The sequence below is a fragment of the Taeniopygia guttata genome, chromosome 27 (genome assembly GCF_048771995.1).
Source record: "Taeniopygia guttata chromosome 27, bTaeGut7.mat, whole genome shotgun sequence".
NCBI lineage: Eukaryota > Metazoa > Chordata > Aves > Passeriformes > Estrildidae > Taeniopygia > Taeniopygia guttata.
This window is the reverse complement of record NC_133052.1, coordinates 536,344-558,818: the sequence shown is the minus strand read 5'-3', so window position 1 is coordinate 558,818 and position 22,475 is coordinate 536,344. Positions and strand designations below refer to the sequence as shown.

Genomic DNA, 22,475 nt, shown 5'->3' with positions numbered 1-22,475 from the left:
ACTTGAAAAACATAAGGGAAAAAAAATCAGAATCTCTAAATCCCATTTCTCAGTCAGCTAATGCACCAACTGTGGCCACTCCTCAAGCAACCTCCCACCCAAGTGCCCCATGCATTCATCTCCAACCGGACTTGGAAATCAGTGCTGGGAAAAGCAGTTGTGAGAAATCTTAATTACTACTCCAAGCCCAGCAACCCAGAAATCCCAGCAGCACAATGTGACACAGTGCAGGGAGGAGACAACACACAGGCTGTGAAATGATTCACTGCAACACCAAAGTGCAGAAGTGCTGGGCTTTCGCTTCAGTAAATGGGAATAATTAAAGTGTGCTCAGGCATCGTGGCCATAGGCATTGTAACAACCACAACTGCATACTGTAGGGACTCTCTGACCCTTGGAAAGGTTCTGTGGGAAGCCAGTGTTGTGAGAAGTTGGTCACTAGGAACTTCAGTTCCCTCTCAGCAGCTCAATGCAGCTGCCAACCAAACAGTGACTTTCCAGATAAGAAAACCTGAGCTAAAAGATAAGTCCCAGTTAAATATTTGGTTTCGTTACCTTTTCAGAAAATTTTTCCATGGTACAGAACCCTAAATCACCTACCACTCACCAGCTCATGTCTACATCACTGCATAGCATAGCTCACCAACCAGCCAAAAATAATTGACAAATTTTGTCTGCAGGCAAATCCAACACAACCAAAGAAACCACCATTCTGAGAAGAGCTACAGTAACGCTACAATAAAGATGCACAAGCCACATGAAGTATTTCCTATTTGTATATATTAGCACAGAAACAACAGGACTTTGGTGACTTTCTAAACCGTCACTCAGCCACACAAACGATTTCAGCCAGCAGCCCTCCAGCACTGGGATGAATTCCATGCCCTTCTCTGAACCACATTTCACAAGCAGTTCCTGATCCCAGCATGCTGACAGCAACATAAAACCATGGAATGGTTTGGGTTGGAAGGGACCTTACAGCTCATCCAGTTCCACCCTGCCATGGCACGGACACCTTCCATTCTCCCAGGCTGCTCCAAGCCCCATCCAGCCTTGTCTTGGGCATTTCCAGGGATCCAGGGGCAGCCAGAGCTGCTCTGGGCACCTGTGCCAGGGCCTGCCTACCCCCAAAGGGCACCTGGGCCCTTTCACAGCTGCACAGGTTTCTCAGGTGCTGCTGCCTCCAGTCACACCCAGCCAAGGAAGTTTGGATTCTCCACAGGGGAGACTCCCACCTGCCTTCCTCACCTCCTAGCAAAGGCAAAGCTGCTCTCTGCTGATCCTCACCCTGCGCTGCTCACACCTGTAGAGAACCTCAGCTGTGAAGCAGGCCTGTGCATTGCTAACCTGGCAGCAGACCCAATCCAACACGGTGGTCCTTGATGCACACAAAGCAAAGGACTCAGAACAACCCAACCCCACCTGCACACACCTGCCTTCCCCATCAGCAGCCTGAGAACAAGGAGCACCTTGTTAAACCAAGCCCATGGCTGGCAGGCCTTCCCAAAGGCGTAACAACTCCCTCCCTGCTTTGTTTATGCATTACACGATGGCCTGGTTATGCACCTGGAGTGACAGCACCTTGCTGGGCAGCAGCTCTGGGAGTGCTTTAAAAGGACCTACCAAGTTCTGATACATCCCCAACACTACTGGAATGAAGAATTTCTCAGGGAGATGGTGCTCCTTAGGAGAGAACAGGCAGCTCAGAATAGTACAAATGCTTCAAACTCTGTCCTTGACCAGATACTGGTTCTGGAATGCCACCACACCAGAAAAACCCAAAGGTCAGCTCTTATCTCAGCATGATGTAAACATGTCTTAGTCTCTTTTGGGTGCTCCTGCTTGAATCTCCAAGGTGGACAGTGACATTGCCACTCACGGCCAGTAGGCTCTGAGGTGCTGTTGCTGGCACAACTCTCACTAAAGGTCTAGAAGCAAACAGATTTTCCGGGGTGAAAAGCAGGGGCATCCAGAAGCAATGCAGAACCAAGGGATGGTGATCAAGCAATGAGAAGTGTACAGAATCACAGAATTGCTGGGGTTGGAAGGGACCTCTGGAGATCACCCAAGGCAGGGTCCCCTAAAGCAGGTTACACAGGAACACAGCCAGGTGAGTTTGGAATGTCTCCATTATACACTCAGATATTCTGTCTCACTATCAAAGTTAAAATAATCAGACTTCATGTCTTCCTTCTAAAGAAGTAAATTCAGAAAGACGAAAAATCCAACCCTCCTTGAGCAGCCTGTGCACTCACGCTAATGTACAACAACAGCTCCGCACCATCAGCTGGCCCAAGGCAGCTTCCCAGCGGAAAACTTGGCTCTTCCCTTCCTGCCTGCTAGCACTGCTGGACAAGAACGGTATTTAGATGTGCTCAGAAGCTTGTACCGGCTCCCAAGGTTGACTTGAGGAGCTCCACTAACAAGCAGCAACACGCACTGAGCCCCGGCTGTGCCACAGCACCCATCCAACAGGACAGTCAGCTCATTACTGAATACCCGCAGGCACCAACTTTACACGGGGCTTGGTGGGCCTGGCCGAGATGCCAGTGTGCATACACACCAGCTTCTGAACCCAGAGACAATAGAGGGATCAGCCTTTTTATTAGCTTTCGAATCTTTGGCTTTTTAAGAGTATACTGAGAACGTGAAGGCATGACTAATGCTAAGGGAGGAAAAGTCGGCAAAGAATTTCACACACCGTGTCTCTGAATGCTGCACTTCCTCTTGGGATTAAGAGGCGTGGCAAAGAAATTTCACTTTGCTAGACAACACGTGAAGCCATGAAACCCACAATATGGGAAATTTAATATTATTTTGGATAGATTTTTAATCAAATGTCTCCTCCAATAACTACAAGACTTAGAAATACAATTCTACTACTAATCCCAACAGTAAGTTTGTGGATGCTATCAAACAGGAATAAAGTCACTAAACTCTTGTTTCTAACAGCATAAGAACCCCTTTATGTCCACCCAGGAGAGATCACATGATCAGCTAGCTACCAGCTTTACACTGGGAGAAACCCAGCCTCAAGCCACCTTTACAACTTCATATGCAGAAATTCATCCTGAGCCACCATCCCAAAACATAATGTGCCATTTAACTGGAACCTGGTCTTCAAAAGCTGTGACATCTGGTTATCAGCACTCACCCACGTGAGCATCTTCTCGGAGGCTGCTGAAGTTACCAAGTGCCCACTGTTCACATCCAGCCAGCTCAGTAAAATCTGTGTCACACAGCCCTCGATCAGTCACTAACACAGTCCAGACAACAGGTAGCCAAATCCATACAGTGATTTCCCCAGAGAGATCTGAAGAATCCCAGGACAGTGCAGGAATGCAGAAGTCCTGGTGATTATTTCCAGCCTGGATGGGAAAGACATTGGCATTCCAGCTAGGACCCCAGTGGCCCTGCAGGGACCTTTTTGTCGACCATAGTGATACTTCACAGACTGAGGTTCAACACATCCATCGGGGAGAAGAGACCATCTACTGATGCAAGCAAGATTTCACACAGACTAGACAGAGAATATGGCCTTTCAAAAGATTTTTGCAAAATACTGTGGTATGCACTCCCAGGGAAAATTCTGGGTTTGGAACAAAAATTTTCCTTCTTCCCTGACCTGTCTCAAGACCTTTTGCCTTGAGAAGGATCTTCCTCCTCCACACACAAACTGACACCTAATACTTATGCAAACAGCATCCAGTTAACAACGTAATTATGAAGCTGTTATCATCATTTAATGCAACTCACAGACAAGAAGAAAATTCCCAGCAGTAATTTCCCAGATTCAAGAAGAAAACACACTCGTTTCACACTTCCGCTAGCACTTGAACCAAATCCTTTCTGAGTACTTTTTTCCAGGCAGTCCATTTAACAAATAAAGTAATTCCCCAATCATAAATATGCTGTCAGCTACACAGATTCAGACTGGCCTTACTTTACACAACAGGTTTATTATAAATATTCCCATTGTAAAACAACAAGCATTTCCTTTCAGGAGACAGGACCAAAGCATCTTGGAGGGAACTGCTAATGGCATTCCAGGTTTGTATCTGCAGCTCACACTACTCCAGCCAGCCATTATTTCCACAACTTGCTGCTCCAAAACCACCAAAGATTATTTTCAGTAAGCATGAGGAATTTTATCTTCAGCGCCGTACATGCTGCAAACCACACCACACTAGTTTTAACAATTCTTTGACCTAAGACCATCCAAAATTTAGTGTTCCTACAAAAACCATATTTCTATCTGCCACCTTCCACCTTGCTCCCCACCACCAAAGGAAACAAGTGAGTGCTACTTACAGTGGTACGTGGGGCTGTTCTGGGTCTGCTTTGGTCAGTTCCTCTTCTTCAACGTCCGACTCTCCCCCCGAGCTGCTGTCAGTGACATCCGAGTCAAAGGCCTGCTCGCTGCATCTCAAGTTGGCCATGCCACTGGCCGTGAATCTCTCCAGTTCCTCTGATATTGAATCACTCTTCAGGAAGTTGCTCAGGCCTTCTGAAGTAACTGTCTCGCTCGCAGCTTTCCTCAAGGCTGCTTCTGCTTTTCTGGTCAACATCAGCTGGCTCCGATGCCTCAGGGGGTCCAAGGCTGGAAGCTTGCTCAGCGTTTTCTCCAAGAAGCCGCCCAACTGCTGCTGGATGTGTCTCTCCACCTGCTTCGCCTGCACCACCTGCAAGCGCTTCTGCAGCCGCCGGGCTCGGCTCTCAATGTCTGCCTGACGCCGCAGCAGGGCCCTCGTCCTCATCTCGGAGTCCAGAGCGCTGTGGTGACCAGCCAGCGCAGAAGGTTTCTGCTCCTCCAGCTTACTGCTGCCCAGGTCGGAGCGGCTCGCGACCCCGGGCACCCGCGCGTCCCCACTGCCGCCCTCGAGCACCCACTGCTGCTCTGCGGAGTGAAGGGAGGATTTATTTGCAGTGCTATTATTGCTAAAGGGAGCTGCGTGCTCTGCATCAAGGCTTCTATGTGGAAGAGTGCAATTGGTCAATCCGGTCTTCAAGTCCCCCAATTCAGAACCTCCTGCATTATAGTCAACAGTCTGGAGGGCAGCAGAAGGAGAAGCACACTTCCCACCATTCAGAGAACTAGAGTTTTCATGGTCTGAATTGGTACTTTTGGCCAATTTCTTGGCCAAGCCATTCACAGGCGCTTGTGGGAGAGGTGGCTGGCTATTAGTACTCATTGTTTTTAGATTCTCCAAAGTGAATTCCAACACTGGTTGCCTCCCCAACAGATCACTTGATTTCAAAAAGGACTGAGATAAGAGAGAGTGAGATTTAAGGACTGTCTGCTTGTTGAAGACTCCTTGCAGCTTCAGAGGCTCTTTTGAAGAGACCGATGTTACATCTGAGCAGAGATAAGAGGCCACTAGCGGCTGCAGCTTGCCCAGCTCTTCCTTCGTGGGGTTGCTTCGGAAATCTAGACTGGGATCCTCCGGAGCAATGGCTTTCCTTTTGGTGCCGTTGGCAGCCAGGAGGATGTTGTTGGCGTTGCCGTTGCTCTCGGCACTGCCAGGCGACAAGGTGGAGGACGGGGGAGCCAGCTTGAATCGGATGTGGTGAGCTTCGGCTGCTGCGTCAGTGAGAGCGGGCGCCATCGCAGCCATTCAGCACAGAGACACGGGAAGTCCAGCCTCTCCCGCTGCCGAGGCCAGCTCCACTGCCTCCCACTGCCGCTCCCGAGGGCAGCCTGCACAGGGAAGGCAAAGACACAGTCAGGCGCGGCACTTGGAGGAAGTAAATCAAACACTGCACAAGGGCAGCGAGGTGCGGGTGCGACGCTTGCGCTTGGCCATGCTGAGCGCGGCCTCCTCCCCCAGGAGCCCCAGCGGCGCTCAGCAGAGCCAGGCGGGCACCAGGGAACAGAAACAGAGCACACAACCCTCCAGAACCCCAGCATCTCCCACAGTTAGTGCCTGCCTGCAACTGCTACGCCCATCTTTCACTCTATCCATGAGCACACCAGGCCTCCAGGAAAGCTCCAGCACTGGATGCTCCTATTCTTCAATGCCAGCAGCTCAACAACTTCATCATTAAAATCCCTGAGCTACACCTATGAAACAGTTTTCAGTGCTTCTACTGCCAGCTCAGGGGTCTTAAAAATGACAGATTTGACTATAACATGTAATACAGACAGAGCTTGAGGGGAACAAATCTCCATATGCTTAAACTCCCAGAGGCTGAAGAAGCCCCACTGCTTCCCTGAAACCTGGATTTCAAGAAAGTTGCTTCTCTGGTGTGTATGAAACCTGCTTTCCCAGAAGTACATTTCCGAATGAGCCAGGTGATTTCCAGTGTTAGCAATTCCCACTTCTCTTTCAAGAGCATGGATAAAGATTAACCCACACATGCACAGAGGAGTTCTACACTGACTGTCAGAGTAAGCCTGGGTTTAATTCAACTACAGCAAACAAATTATCAGAAATAACTAAAGACTCTTCGTTTCTCTACATTGCAGCCTCTTCCCATCCACGTTCAGGTCTCTGGCCATTTAGCCACTTTCCTTACCACTAAAAGTGTCAGTGTTTTTAAATGCCTTTTAAAATTGCATTCAAATAACCCACAGAACTGGCTGTGCTGCTAGTGAAACAGTTACTTGATTTTCCTTTTACTGCTGAAGTTATTTAGCATCTTCATAAGATATTTCACATCAACTTAATAATAAAAAAAAGTTGCCCTGATCTCTTCCCTGATATGCCAATCCTGTAATTTCACATAAATTTGCATAAGCTTGCTGTAGCTGTTCATTAACACATCCCAATGACCAAATTAATGCACCACTTTACAGGAACAGCAAGCACTATCTGAAGTTTTAATATGTTTAACATAGAAAATTTCACAGCCAGTTTTGTTTCTGGGCTCATCCAGTTGCTCCCAACATCAGATTCAGATGCTTCTCTGTAACAGGGACCAGAAAGACATCAAGGCTGAAAACCAAAGTACTAGAACCTAAATTTTTGTGAAGTCAGAGAGGAGTTAGAGAAACAAACCTACATTCCTATGGAGGGAAGGCTCAAATTATTTGCTCTGTGTGGTTTCTGGTGAGTACATACATTGGTCAACTGTCCAGCCCCTTACCTAGTCCAAAATACAAACCCTCCGCAGTCCTAGAATCCCAGAATTATTTGGGTTGGAAGGCACCCTAAAGCTCATCCTGTTCCACCCCCACTCCCCTGCTGCCCACCCTGGGGACCAGCACAGGGCAGGGGTGTGTCTGGGATCAGTCATGCCCCATGTCCTTCTCCCCAGGCTGCTCTCCATCTGCTCATCCTCCAGCCTGCGCTGGTCCGAGGGCTGTCCCCACTCAGCAACAGCACCCTGCTGGCTGACTGTCCTTCTAACTCACTCTCCATAAAATCCAGTTAGGAGGAGACAGGGAAGGAAGAACACACTCCCAGAGGAACTGACTTTAAAAAGCTGCTGCAGCAGAAATATCAAGATGCAGGAGGTGGGTTCAGGCTTCTCAAGTCCCCGACTCACAGAACTTAGGGGACTCTGTAATTGACTTTATCCTTACTAAAAAAGGATCTGCATGTCTGAAAGTTTAGGCCACACTCACTGAAAACGGCTTTTAGTCACCATTTGGGTCCATAAATAAAAACTGAACATGCCTATTCAGGGAAGAAAGAAAAAGGAATTTGCAGGGAACTTTCCACTTGTAACTAAGACACCCTTGGGAGAGGAGGGAGGAAGACTGTCAGAATAAAGACTTCCTCCACTCCAGCCTCCTTCCAAGACCTTCACTAGAGACACACACACTCGGAATGACTGGCCCTAACAGGTTCCCAGTTCTGCAGAAACATGTGGGTTTCCCTTCCAGCGGGAACTCTGGCTCAGGGCTCTCACCACAGCTACCACGGGACATCTACAGTGGCTTTGGAAACACCCAACTGCAAAAGGGGCAGAAACTCCTCCCTTTGATGCTAAATGACTCCTCATGAACATAGCTGCACTGCACTGCAGCCAGTCAGGACTTCGTAGGAGATGCAGGCTGAAGTGAGTTAATTTGTAGGTCATCAACTTAAATTAACAGAAGTGGGAAATGGAAGAAAAACTTTGACACTGCTTTTTCCTCCGGGTTAGCAAACCCACTTGAAAACAGCAAATCCTCCTGCAAAGCTACTACAAACCTCCTTGGTTCCACTTTTCATTAAGTGGACAGCATTTAGAATACTTTGGAAGCTGGGAAAGCCTCCCCTAAGAATAAGGCTTTGTTCCAGCAGCTTAAAGATGACCTCCAAAAATTATTTGGTCTGTTTTTTGTATTTTATTTAAGTCCTTATAAACTCTGTGTGCTGGACAGCACTGGCTTCTCTAATACTGAATTAGAGCTCAACTTTTATAAGCAACCCCTGGAAAAGACATTAAGGAACATTTGTAAGCATGTTCCCTCCCTCTGTTTATAAGCATGGGTTGTTATTAAAGCTGTATTACACTTATCAGGAATTTCTTCCTAACAGGAAATTGGAGGGGAGAAGGAGTTAAGGCATCTCTGAGGAAGGAGAATAAAGAAAAGGAAAGGTCACAGAACGGGAAGGAAAGGTCATTCACACAGTCTGAGGAACTTTCAGAGCATTCTGCTAAGTCTCACAATAATTCCAAGAATTATCCCCAATCTATTGCCTGCTCCTGGGACCCAAACTGTGCTGGCAAGTTCTGCTGAAACTGCTGTCGCCCACCAGCATGAACAGATCCATGTGAGCACCCCCAGGTCCCTCTTTTCACCGTTTCCCTGCCAAGGGTCTTTCATTCCCAGCACTCAAGGTGACACACGTGCTGCTCTGGCACAAGCCCCGCTGACAGAGATCTGCCAGAGTGACTGGATACTGTCCCAGCTCCAGCACCACAGCTCAGCCCCAGCCCAGCCTTCAGCAGCCGTGGCACAACCCCTGCACCGGACTTGGCTTGGGAAGACCCAAGAGGAGCTGCCTCTGCAAGGCCAACGTGGTGTTTACGGGTCTTAAGCTGATTCTGAATGAACGCTCTTCATTTTGCCTTCAGAAGTAGAGCACTGCCAGAGCACTTAGCAGTAATTAACAGAGCCAAGATGAAAGGCTGCAGCGAGCAGGTAAAACCAGGGTAACCGTAACTCGCCCATCTTCCCTCGGTCCCCAGGAGTGCACGGGAGGCCACAAGGCAGCAGAGCCACCAGGGCTCTCAGGGGGCTGCACCACCACCCCACCCCTGGAACAGTGGGAGCAGTGGGACACAGCCAGGGCAGCAGTGGAAGTCAGAGGGGCTAAGAACACACCCAGTCACACTACACCCCGGAGCAGCACTGGGTCATGATACCCCTGAAAACAATCCCCCGGCCTGCTGACTTATTCAACACCCTCCGCTTCTAAAACCCAATTTTACAATCAGACACTGAAAGGAGAACCGGGTTTCCAAGCACATGATTTTGTGCAGTACCCCAGAAAATAAGCCCAAAACAAACACAGGAAGTTTTGGCTCTCTGAATTCTTTGTGGAAGGAATTTCTTGGGGAGAAAGCAGGCACTGTGCTTCCAGTGAGGGTCATGAGAAACACGGGGAGCTCCAAGCGCTGGACACAGGAGGCACCTGTCTGAACTCACTCCAGTGTGCCCCTGGAAGGGCTGTCCGTGCTCTCCCACCAGCTGCTCTCCTCCCAGACATCAGTCCCACCCTGGCACCCACCTGGATCCATCCCCTGCGCCCTCCATCCCTCCCTGCACTGCCTGGCCACACACATCTGCCTCACCCATTTATGTCCCTGGATTATGTTTACCTCCCTGACATGATCCCAAATTCCTGCACTTCTGCACCCTGAAACCCCTTCACCCCAACTCTGTCCTTCCCAACGCCCATTTCCTGACACACACAAAGGTGCTGTTAGAAGCAATAGAAGCAAAGTTACCCTGAAGGAAGTGAGTATTTTACCAATTCCCACTTCCCCTCTCCTCCCCCGCTACAAATCTACAGTGCAGCCAACTCTGAGTCCGTGTGGTTACAAATATGTTTCAGTCAAAAAACCAAAACAAAGCACACAAAAAAATCCCCAAACCTGGTAAAATAAAATCCCTCTACACTTCATTTTACAAGTAAAACACATCATCTGTGCTAATCTCAGCAGGTAACAACACACAGCAGCTCCCTGAGCCCTACAAATATTTTCCACATCCACAATGTCCATCTACCAAAATTACAATTGTACATAACAGATTCTGTACACGCCTTTTGTTATCACCTCTCAACGTTTTGTAGTTGTAAGACAGGTGTTTACCAATTTAGAAAGGGATTTACATGAGAAGCAACTCTCAAAGCTTTAATTAAGGAAACGTGACAGGCAAGTACAGGACGATCACCTTATTGATAAGCCAGTTATCACGTGCAGACTGTGTGCTTGCAATGACCCACATTTCGGAAACACGCTTTTTTAAAAAATATTAATTAAAAAACCGTTAAGAACATACAGAAGAATCAGAGATTTTTACAACAGACACATGAGTACATTCCACAGCTATTAACACTACAAACTTACACCTAATCTCCCAGGGGAAAGTAAGAATTTTAGTAGTAAGAATATACCAGAAATATTACTGAGCTCCACTTTGGTTTGTTTCCAAAGAGAAGCCCTCAAGATTAAACAAAAAGCTGCTGTTTCCACGTCCACACGAGTGGCAGGGTCTGGTCAACTCTGAGACCTCCTTCTGCAAGAATAATTCTCTCTTACACCTGTGAACTCTCATTGGATAGAAATAAACCAAACCAATTGCATCATCTGAGGTAAAAGAGATTTCATCAATATGATGTCAGAAAGAAAAACAGAAGCCACAAAGCAAGATTAAATGTCATCACTGCCAAAAAAAATCTGGAAAAATGAATAATTAAAAGCAAGAATGCCTTCACCTGGAAAATTAAGTGGATGGAGATAAAAAAACCCATTGCTGTTAACCTACTCTTCAGAACAAAGCTGCAGTTTAGAGTCAAATCACAAAAAAATATGGTTCAAAAATAATAATGGGACATCTGCAGAAAGCAGCAGCCTGTCAGAGACAAAAATTAAAAAATAAAATAAAATTTTAGAAAGCTTTAATTGTGAAATCCAGGTCTCCCCCATCCAGTATCAGAAAGATTTTGTTTTTCTTTCACATAATCTGGGCAAGTTGCCCAGGAAATATGAAAAACTGAACTCGGGACTCAGGGAGCAAGTTAAACAAAAAACAGAATTGCCTTTTAATTTTAAAGACACATTTTCATTCACTAGGTACAGTCATACCCACCTTTGCTCAAAAGCACGTAAGTGTTTCCAAAACTTAACACCCCCCTACCCCATAAAATGGCACCACCTTAATGCTTCATATTTTATACTTAGTATTTTAGAACAAGGCAGTGGCTGTCCCTACAAAAAGTCCTTTGGAGTGCCCTGGGATAACTGGCCATGTCCTCCAGAGGAAACAGCAGCCCAGAGAGGAGCAGAGCCAAGTGTCCCACACCACCAGACCCCTGCCCAAGCTGGCAGACAAGTTTTAAGACTTTATTATGACTGGAGTTCAGAGGTTGGATGCTCAGCTGACTGATCTGAGAGGAGAGAGCACAGCCCCCCATGAGCAACCAGGAACACGGTGACAGCAGCTCCAGAGCAGAGACACTCATTTAATCAAAGGCGATGTTCACTCACACATCACAGGTTCTTTTTCACGGGCCGTAATTACAGCCTGAGCTGGGCTTGCTCTTCCTCATTTAGCGCAAAGCAACCTTCCCATCACACCCTCTGTCGCTGCAGACCTTGACAGGAAGTTATAAAGATTTCAGAGATGTTTCCTAACGTTTGAGAGCTGAAAATTAGAAATCTTTAAGGTCCACCGTCTGCTAAGGCCTCTGAAGCAGCTCCCAGTACAGAAATATATATTTCAAAATTAACTTTTCTTTCCATCAAATCTGAAAAAAATAAGTTTGCAACAAGAGATTAACTCAGGCACAGATGAAGATGAGGCCTGTTCAGGCTGACAGCTAACCCCATTTCCCCTCTTGAGATTCCATTTTGTTACCTTTCTCCCTCATTTTATCAGATAAACAGCACAGTTTAATCACTAAATTCAGATACTGCAGTCAGATCTCCAGAATTAAGTCTTCCCAACTATTAACATCTCCCATTTCTTCATTTGTCTCACTCTCCAAACTCTGGTAGTCACCTGCTGGCTGCACCTCGTGGCAGGAGAGATCCAGACTGGTTCTGTAACTTTCTTTAAAAAACCTGAACAAGACCTTATCCAAACTCTCCTCTTCCAAAAACACAGCTCTGAACTCGGGCCGATGAGGACATGTGCAGGGTTTAATGGAATTATGTTTACTCAAGTTCCGCATCACCCAGACTCTCACTGATTTGGGTATGACAACTCCTGGCCCAGCTGAGAAAGGACAGAAAGCTTTTATTCCAATTTAAACGATTTGTCACAGAAAACTGCATCCTCAAACATGCAGCTAAACTCCTGTTTACAGGGAAGGATTTTCAAACCGAGTCTTTGCTGCTTTTCATTCCAGATAGACATTGTATTCCTGGAAGTCATGAGCAGGGACATGGTATTTATAAAATGCAGCAACGGAAACGCTGCTTCTCAGATCACCTGCCACTGCAACTGCCCAGTGCTCAGAGCTCTTTTTAATGGAAGGATAAACATTGGGAAGAGAGGCAGGCATGCAGAACTTACTCATTATTTGGTCTCATCACTGTGCGATTCACCCGAGACCCTTCCAGGAATTAAATTCCCATTTAGGCCTAAGTTGACCCACCTGTTTCTCTCACAGTCCAGTAAAAAAAAAAAAAAACCTAACAGAAAAATGCAAAAACAGGTGCTGTTTGGGTTCAGGCTGAGATACCACTGACCTACTTTAAGAAAATGGTCCCAGAAAAAAGCAATTTTCCAGTAGAGGAAAATTGTATGGAAGGAGGTGGGGGAAAGGCCCAGAAACAAAAATATGTACTGCTTGCCCTTTCTCCCACTCCCCAAGCTTTACCCTTTCCCTTGGGCTCGACCTAGGAATCCTCAGACCTTATCTTTACCTCTCTGTCCACTGAGTCTCATCCTCCCTGGAAAAGCCTTTTGAGGTTCCTGAGGACAGGCAGCAAGTGAAGCCTGAGCAGGGAAGGGTGGAGTGCTGAACTCCAGAGACAGTCTTTGTTCCAGGCGTTCATTAGATAATGGCAGTGGCCTTCACCAAAACACGAGTTATAAACAGGGCAAAAGGAAGTGACTTTGGTAACAGCACCGCTCAGTTTTCACCCCTGCCTTGCATGATGTCACACTCTCACCAGCTCTCCGGTTACCGGATGATCTGCAAGAGCAAATGGGACTGAAATACAGCATTAAAAAAAAAAAATAATAAAAGGCAAAAGAGGGGAAAAAAGGCGTAAGAGAAAGCCACAGCCACATCTGCCTGGTCATCTGCTGCTTTATCACCTCTGACGAGGGAACACAAGTCATTCCTCATTGCTAAATCATTACAAATCAGCTATAACAGTACCACAACCAAGTTCCACAATTAACTGCTCCTGCAGCATATCAATCCATTAAGCCCCACACAGCTGTGCTACCTTGGCAGTGCGGCTACAGGGAAAAAAACACCGTCCCCATCCCCGCCGCGCCAAAGCCAGGCCGGGGGCGGGCAGGGGAACCGGGCAGGGGGTACCGGGCTCCAGGCACCCCCGGCTCTCCCCACTGCCCCGGTCCCGCTCTGCTCCACCGCCCCCTCCGCCGATTTAAAGCGCTGCTGACTTCTCAATTAAAGAAAAAATATATAATCAGCTTGACGAGCGTCGCTGTTCCCGTGCCAGAATTGAAATCCAAGAGGATACGCTAAAGCAGGGAAGAGCATCAGAGGTTCCTCCATGAAAACAAAGGCTATAAAAAGGACAAATATGGTTTTAAAGAGAAAACGTCTGTATCGCATACAGATCCCAGGACTGCCAGCCCCGGCAGAGGTTCAGAGGCACACACAGCCACACTCACACCTCAGCCAGCCCCAGAATGTTTTATCCCCCCAGCGAGTCCTGCCTGACTTCCCACCCCAGAATCGGGCTTCTTCCTCACCTTATTTTCTCAGGCACAAAGCACCCTGTACACAACACATGACATGATGTAACCACCAACACGGCCGTGGCCCAAACCAGTTCAAAATATAATGGTCAGTCAAAACAAATAAAAAACCTGCAGTTCCTCCCATATCCTGACCGGTTTCATGGAAAACTACAGTTTGTCATTCAAGTGCATTTTACATAACAGGGAATATAATCTATGGAGTGCCTGCCTTCTGCTCCACCTGGACACAAATTCAAGGAGAGGAGAGATGACACCTCGGTTTGGAAGGTGGGTCTGATTTTTGGGGGGAAAATAAGTTTAGTTCCCAATATATTTAGCTGCTTTATTTTTCCTCCTACATAACCCCCATTTATACCCAAAAAGATGGAAATTTCTCCGTAACCAAGCGCTGGAAGATGCTAATCCCGTGATGGAAGTAAACACACGTAGGGATCACGGAAAGCATTTCAGGGTAGCCGGACCCTTCCAGCTTGTTTTGGGGAAAATAATCCTGGATCGGCAGGGCCAGCTCGAAATAAATAAAACACAAAATATGCGGCTGGAAAGTAAATAGAGGGAAATGGTTTTGGAGCTGGAAGCCACCTGGAAAACGACGCTATTGTGCACCCCGGGAGCAGGGAGACCGCCCGGTGACACGGCTCCCGCCGATGACAGCCCATCGGGATTACCGGCACCGCTCCGCTCCTATTTTCCAGGCGGATTTGGGGCCGCGGGACCTGCTCCCTCCACGCGTTTTGCAAGCTTTGAGGTTATGCAATTTAATTTTTTTTCTGTTTACTTTTAAAACTTCGCGTGTGCCCCCCCACCCCAGCCCCCCTTTCCCACCAGGTTAGGGAAGGTGGCCCCCCTCCCTCCCGTCCGTCCGTCCGTCCATTCCCTCCCCGGGGGCAGTGGCCACGTGAGAGGCCCCGGCCCGACCCCGCGGGACCCCCGGGGCCGGAATTTCGATACGGAGCGGCGCCGCCGCCCCCCGCCCGCGGCGCACCCCCCCGCCCCGGGGAGACGCAGCACCGGGGGCGGCGGGCGAGGGGGGGGGGGGGGTGCGGGGCGGCTCTCCTGCCGCGACCCCCGCACTTTCCGCCGCACCGGGGAGGGGGAGGGCAGGGGAGGGGGGGGCTCGGAGAAGTTGGGGCGCGGCGGCGGCGGGGCCCGGCGGGGCGCGGCGGCTCTAACAAAGGGGCGGCGGGGGAGGCGCGGCGGGCGCGGGGCGGCGGGCGCGGGGCGAGCGGCACCTACCACGTGACGAGCGGCGAGCGCGGTCCGGGCGGGCTCGGCCGCGGCGAAACGGGCGCAGTTCGCAAACAAACCAGGCGGGCCCCCCCGGGACGAGGGGCGGCAGCGGCGGCGCCGCCACCCCCGGCGCCCCCCCCGCCCGCCCCGGCGGAACGGGGGATGGGCTCGCCCGTCTCCCTCGGCGGCCGCAGCGCTGGGGGTGGGGGGGGAGGGGGGGAGCGGGGCCCCCCCGCCCCCGGGTCGGAGCGCTGGGGCGGAGCGGGCGCTGCGGCGCTTCTCGTCGGCGCGCCCGGTCCCCCCCTGCTCCGGGCGAGCGCGGCGGCGGCGCGGCTCGAAAATGGCGGCCGGGCTCCTTCCCTGCCCTCCCCCTCCCGTCAGCCGGAGAATGCACCGGGGGGAAGGAGGAGGAGGACGGCGAGGAGGCGGGGGGGCGGGGGGCGCCGCCGCAGCGCCCCCGGCGGCCGCGCCGCGCAGCGCAACCCGCGCCCGCCCGCAGCCGGGGGGCCCCGCCGAGCGCCCGCCGCGGCCGCGCGGAGGAGCTGCAGTGCGGGAGGGGAGGGGAACGGGAGGGGAGGGAGGGGAGCGGGAGGGGCGGGCACCGGCGCCGCCGCCGCCGCCGGGGAGGGAGGGCGGGGAAGGGGAGGGAGGGGCGGACCCGCCGCCTTTTGTCCGCCCGCCGCGGCCCCGCCGCTGCCGGACACCGCCAGGGGGAGCCCGCGGCGGCGCGCGGGGCACGCCGGGACTTGTAGTCCGCCCGCCCCCGCGGCCGGGACGCGCAGGACGCGGCGCTGCAGGAGCGGCGCCGCTTTAACGCTGCTTTAACCGCTTCCTGCCCAAAATGTGCGGCACTTCCCGCTCTGCCACCGCAAGCTCACTCCCGGGAAACACAAAATACCCCCAACTCTCGCCGTTTAAGCGTTTCCCCGCCATCCTGCAGGTGACGCTCCCCGCGGCCAGCGCAGCCCCGGCCGCTCGCTGCCGGCCCGGCCCGGCCCGCTCCGGCGCGGTCCCCGGCTGCAAACCGGCCCGAAGGCTGCACGCAGCCCCAGCGGGGCTGGCAGCCCCAGCGGGGCTCCTGCTGCTGCCCCGGATCCTGCCCCGGATCCTGCCCCTCCTGGCCGGCTCCGCCAGCCGGGACACGCCAGCGGCAGCAAAGCGTTCCATGGGGACCGCAGAAACCACTTCACCTCTTTGACCTTCAGCCTGGCCACTTGCAGCCGGCTGGCGCTGACTGTGCCCAGCACAGAGCCCGGCACGCCCGGGGTGCCACAAACCCGCTGGAAATTCCTGCAGCGAAGGCTCTTCCCTGCTCTGCTGCCTCCACAGCAGGAACGCAGCTCTGCCAAGAAAAAAGTGCTTTATACCATGGTTTGCCTGCAAAGGGAAGGAGCTGCAGCAGTGCCAGCTGTGCTCACCGTCACAGAGAGAACCGGCCCCGGGGAGCTGTGCTGAGCAAAAACAAAACCTGTCCTGCTCGACTGCAGAGCTAGGTAAGGAGGAATCCTCTTTCCAGAACTGGATTATGCAGCACACACAAGTTTATCATTTCCCCCTCGTGATCCAAGTCCCACCACCACACATGGCAGTTCAATACCACAAAAGCAACTGCAGAATACCCAGAGCTGGGAGGGATCAGAGTCCACTCCTGGCCCTGCACAGGAATCCCTCCACGTGCCTCAGCAATGCTCCCCTCCTCTAAAAACCATTTGGAGATACAGAGTCAATACACTACTGTTACTCTTTAAAATCCAGTATATTGCTCAACAAACCACACCATGGCACTGTCATTACAGCTGGGTTTTTTGGGCCAGGATATTCACATTTAATCATTTCTCTAAGGACATGTGTGACCACCTAGGCTTGCAGCCAGAGCCACCCCAGAGGTCTCTGCTGACCAACAATGTTCAAAACGCAGCTTATACCTAAGTGTTTTTCCAAGAAAAATATTCACCTAAGGACAGCAGTGAGACCAATGCAGGTTTTTATGCCCTAGCAGGGAACTGCAGACAACCAGCTCCACTGGCTGTCCCTTGCAGTCCCAGCTGTCCCCTCAGTGCTGGCCATTCCCCAGGCTCAGCACTCTCATGCAGTACCTTAAGAAAATGGGTGTTGAGACCTTGAACGTGGGTTTAAGTCAGTGATGGAACAGTGCCAAGGAGGACAGCAGGGCAGTGTGTTATCAGCACCCCACGTCCAGCACCCAGCAGGGTCACACAGTGAACACTAGCTATTCTTAAGGGTAACAAAAATACCTTTTCTGAAAGACAACGGCATGAGGAACTCAGCAGCTGCACACTCTGTCCTGATCTCCTTGCCTCACTTGGAGAGAATTTTAGGGACACAGGACCCTATGATGGCATGCAAACCTCTGGTGTTATTGGCTTTTTTAATCTACCTTGAATTAGAGCTCAGCTAAAAAAAAGCTGAAGTAGCAACAAATGTGGTTTTATACTGGGCAGAAGAGTGAGGACAATCTGTTGTGGAGGAAGTTAAAAGAAATTCCTGTGCAATAAAGCTTCTGGTCTTTTGTTCACTGTGCAGTGCAGGACTTTCTGCTGAGGCACAGATCAAGAGCCCAGATTCCAGCTTGACATTCCAGTACAGGTCTGGATCTTCCTGCAGCACAGACACAGCTGCAGCTTCCATCGTCCAGCCTGACCTGGAGATGAGTAGCAAAAATTGCTGTGCAGTGTAAAATTACACATGTACCTTCTATGGCCCTGCCAGTCTCAGTTTCCCACTCAAAACTGTGCTACAACTGGTCACCTGGCCACTCCAGGGCCAGCCACCTACCTGTCCCTCACACAGGATGTTCCTGATCTGGAGATGCCCCCATGAACAAGAGCAGCTCTCCCCAGTGAAGCCCCATTTTTACAGCATCATCCTTTGAACTGTCCTGTTCTGCCAAGCATCCAGAACACCCAAACCACAATATCTGGTGAGGGCTGTGTACCCAGCTACTCACACCTAATTGTTACCTCGTCTTTCCACCTGTTAATCCTCCTCACTTCCTCTGATTGGACCTGCCTCAGAAATGTAATAGTCTCTATACAGTAAGTATATGCATATCGGTACATAAAATAATTCTTAAGTGTTATTATTTATGACTTTTGAGCCTAAACCCGTGCTATTTCAGTTTGGGAAACATCCTGAATGTGGGAAAGGCGGATGGCCGCTAAAAAGCACAATGATGAGACTCTACCTGCTCTTAATACCAATACTTCCTATCACAAGTCCAGCATGGGAGAATCAGAGCCCAGGCAACCACAGGGGAATGGCAAAGGGAAGGAGAAGGCAGCGAGTCCCCGTTGTGTGAGCAGGGCACAGGCAGAGCTGGAGCAGCACATTCCCCTGGGAAGGAGCAGGCAGGGCTTCCTGCTCCTCTGCTCCCACAGACCTCCTGCCCCTCTGAGAAGCTCCGGGTAACGAGCTTCACAGAACTCAAGGGCTGGAATGGAGTTGGTCTCTCCTGTGACAGTAAAACACTGCAAACTGTGACAGTAAAACACTGCAGACTGTGGCAATACCAGGTGCCAGGAGCTTGAGCACAAGTGGGGGTCACAGTGAGAAAGGGCCTCAGACAGGTCCTAGCAGAGCTGTAAAGCAATTCAACTTCTGACACGCTCAACACACTCCAAAAATCAAAGTCCAGCAAAATCTCCCCTGCAGAAGCAAACACCCCTCAGCAGCAGAGCTGCCAAGGGATGCAGCGGCCGGACACCCAGCCGGACATGCCAACGGCCGGACACACCGAGTGCCCCAGCAGCACATGCAGGCACTGCTCCTTCCCCCAGCTCCTGCCAGCTCACGGGAGGCACAAAGGATCCAGGGCACCCTCCCGGGGCCCTCCTGCCCTGCTTCCCTGCCGGGTGCTCCCGCAGCCTCCCAGGCACCACCCCAAACCAGCACCATCTCCCCATCCCACAGGCTGCAGCTCTCTGGAATCTTACTGGGTTTTCTCCTCCAGCTTTCCAGGCTGCAACATGAGACTGAGGAGTTGGCATTTAGGATGGGGACAAATGGGACACTCACAGGGCTGACAACACCCCAGTGCCCAGGTGGGTGAGGCTCCACACAGCCACACATCACACCCCAGCATGTCAGTATGTGGCATTTTGGAAACGAAGACAAGTCTGCAGAGAAGTTATCTCCTAATTCCCACCAGTATCAGCAGGAGCTGTAGCAACACAGATTTCCAAGGTATTTAGTGATAACCTCCAAAACCCACAACAGGGAGATTTAATTTCACTTTTAAAGCCCATAAAACAACTCAGTGTTATTCTGTGTACAAAGAGCAAGAGCTTTGCTGCTGTGTTGGCCGACTGGAGATCAGATACCACAGCAGATTTGGGTAAGGTCAGTGTGAACAGATTGAAATAAGATTTTTGGTTTTCCCATTACAAGAGAATTTGTTTAAATTCAGCCTCAATAATTGGCCTAAAGTCAGGCTGCTTTGACTTGTAGATTTATGAAAAGAGGGAAATATCCTTCCCTTTAGCACTTCTCTTCAGGTTTTATTCAGCTGCAAAGAACTCGATTCCTGTACCTGAGTGTTTAGGACACATTTTTAATGTGTAATAACATCAGCAAGGCAAGAGGTCACTTTTCTAAAGAAGCATCAGCAAAGCCTCGCCAGGCTCCACTCTGGACCCAGGAGCACCACGGCTGCTTCACACACTGGGAAACCAGAGGAACAGAAATGTGAGCAGGAAACTCCAGCTTTAGACCTTTGGTTGCCACAGGACAAAGCCCCTCTGACAGGTGTACACAAAACTCTTTTGATACTATAAATACACACATAAACCAGATCAAATCAGGAAGTAAAAAGGACCTTATAGTGTAAACCTGGGGTTTAAGGATGAAAACAATAAAGAGAGGAAAAAGAAAGCAGGAGATCTTTCTTTTGCTGGACAAGTCATGCCTTGATGTCTCGATGCTGCTGCACACAAGGACAGGTAACACCTGAAAATACACACACAAGCTCCTGAGAGGAGCCTCCACATCTCTTCACTACAGGCACTGGAATGGCTTTGGAGAGAGAAGCACCCTGTACACACACAGGATGAATCCACACTTCCAACCAACATACCAAACCTCCATTTTAAAGTTGTGCATCAGCCAAGAAACTACGTGCAGGGCTCCAGCGTCACCCTGCAGGGTCAGGAGCCCAGGCAGCACCTGCCAAGGCAGCCGGGCACACCGAACGGGCCGGCGCCGGGAGCGGAGAGCCCCGAGCAGCCGGTGAGCGGGGCAGGCGGGACGTACCTTGCTGGGCATCCTGGCCAGGCCCATCCTCACTCACACCTGCGCTCCAGGTGGGCAGCCCGGGACGGCCTCCGGGTCCTTCCAGCCGCCGCCGGTGGGATGGAAGTTTCTTACCGATTTACTCGAGGAGGTGGGAAAGTGCGGGAGCTGGGGACAGAGAGGGCTGTCACAAGGGGTCCGCCGCCCCCTCCCGCCGTTACCTCCATCCCGCCGCGGGCCGCGGGGCCGGGCCCGGCAGCGCTCGGGGCGCGGGGCCGGGGCCGCCGCCACCCCCAATCCTTCCAGAAGCCCCCCGGGCCCGGCCTCGCTTCCCCGGGCTAAAATGGAGCCGCGGGGCGGGCGGGGGGGACCCCGCTCCGCTCGGAGCCGGCCGGGCCCGGGCCCGCGGGGCAGCGCGGCGGGGCGGAGCGCTCCCGGCGACCCGGGCCCGCCGCGACCCTGCCCGCGACCCCCGACTCCTGGGCGGGAGCAGCCGCCTGCCCCCCCCGGCCCCGCCGCGGCCCGGCCCCCGCAGCCAAGCTGCAGGACAGCGGGGCCGGGGCGGCCCGCGGGGCGGGGGCCGTGACCCCCGGGCCGTGCGCGCCCCCGGCCCGCGGCCACTGCGCGCCCCCCGCCCGCTCCTACCTGCGCCGCTCCGCCGCCTTCAAGCGGGGACCTTCCGCCCTCCCCCGCGCCCATTGGCTGCGCGCGGGGCATGGGCGCGCCCCATTGGCTGCGGCCGCGTCAATCAGCGCGGGGGGCGGGGCGGGCGGTGATTGATGCGGTGCCGCCGCTCGGCCCCTGCCCCGCGCCCCCCCCGCCCGCGCCCCCCGCCCCGGGACCACCGGCCCCGGCCCCGGCCCCGCTCCCCACGGGCCATCCCGGGCACGCCCCCGCCGCCCGGGGCGGCCGCGGGTCCAGCCAGGCCGCGGGAGCAGCGGGCGGGGGGCGGCGGGGGCGGCCCCGGGTGCGGGACGGGGGTCGCGGCGGGGGGACACGGGGAGCCGGTGTCCCGCAGGTAGCACCGGGGCGGGGGCCGGGGCACGCTCGGGGCGTCCCGCGGGCCGCAGGCCACTCGTGCCCCGTGTGGGGCGCGGGCCCCGCAGCGGGGAGGGACCTGCCGGGGCCCGGAGGCCCCGCCGGGAGGGCGAGCCCCGGCACGGGGGGCGAGGGCTGCGGTCCGGCCGGGGACACCGGGCCGTGTCCCTGTCCCACGGGGGGCAGCGCCTGTGGCACCGCTGGCCTGTGTCCCCAAGACACGGGACTGCCCTCGGTCCCTGGTGACCCTCTCGCTGCGGGCCCCGGGGTTAGGGTTAGGGTTAGGTTCTGCCATCTCCTCCAGACACAGAAAACTCCTCAGTGGCTGCTCCTGACCACTGCTGTGGGCACAGCCCTCCAGCTGCTGCCACTCTTGCTTTTTCAGTTTGTCTTTTAGTTTTTATCCCAGTCACGGGACAGGTAAAACTCCAATAAAAGACTCGACTCCATGTCCCACCGGCCAAAATGCAGGTGAGCTCCTTCACTTCTCACTGGTGGTCCTGGGCAATGAGAGACGCGCTTCCCTTTGGGACAGCAGGGCTGGGAGAGGATCATGGAATCCTGGAATGGTTTGGCTGGGAAGGGACCTCAGAGCCCATCCAGCACCACCCTGCCATGGCAGGGACACCTTCCACTGTCCCAGGCTGCTCCAAACCCATCCAGCCTGGCCTGGGACACTGCCAGGGATCCAGGGGCTGCTCTGGGCAACTGTGCCAGGGCCTTGCCAAACTCTGAGTAAAGATTTTCCTCCTAATATCTAATCTAATTATCTCCCAGGTTAAAGTGGTTCCCCTTCTTGTTCTATCTACCTGTGTAAAAGGTTACTCTCCCTCTTTTTTTCTAAGCCCCTTTCAGGACCGGAAGGAAGTTTGAGATGCTCCAAACACACTTT

The 22,475-nt window shown here is 52.4% G+C and overlaps 1 protein-coding gene across 5 annotated transcripts in view; it reads right to left on the bottom strand.

Moving 5' to 3' along the window:
• Positions 1-21,259, bottom strand: part of KANSL1 (KAT8 regulatory NSL complex subunit 1) — a 76,471-nt gene extending 55,212 nt beyond the window's left edge. For 2 of the 5 annotated variants that reach the window (XM_030256082.4, XM_041721459.2), the window contains exons 1-3: positions 21,191-21,259; positions 20,567-20,713; positions 4,312-5,698 (exon numbers count right to left, since the gene is read on the bottom strand). In XM_030256082.4, coding sequence (XP_030111942.4) covers positions 4,312-5,615 — 1,304 coding nt within the window. In that variant the 5' untranslated portion in view covers positions 5,616-5,698; positions 20,567-20,713; positions 21,191-21,259. Of the gene's footprint in view, positions 1-4,311; positions 5,699-15,304; positions 15,692-20,566; positions 20,714-21,190 lie in introns of those variants that run through there. The other 3 variants (XM_030256081.4, XM_032743706.3, XM_072919155.1) reach the window with 2 other exon arrangements.
• Between the last annotated feature and the right edge of the window lie 1,216 nt (positions 21,260-22,475).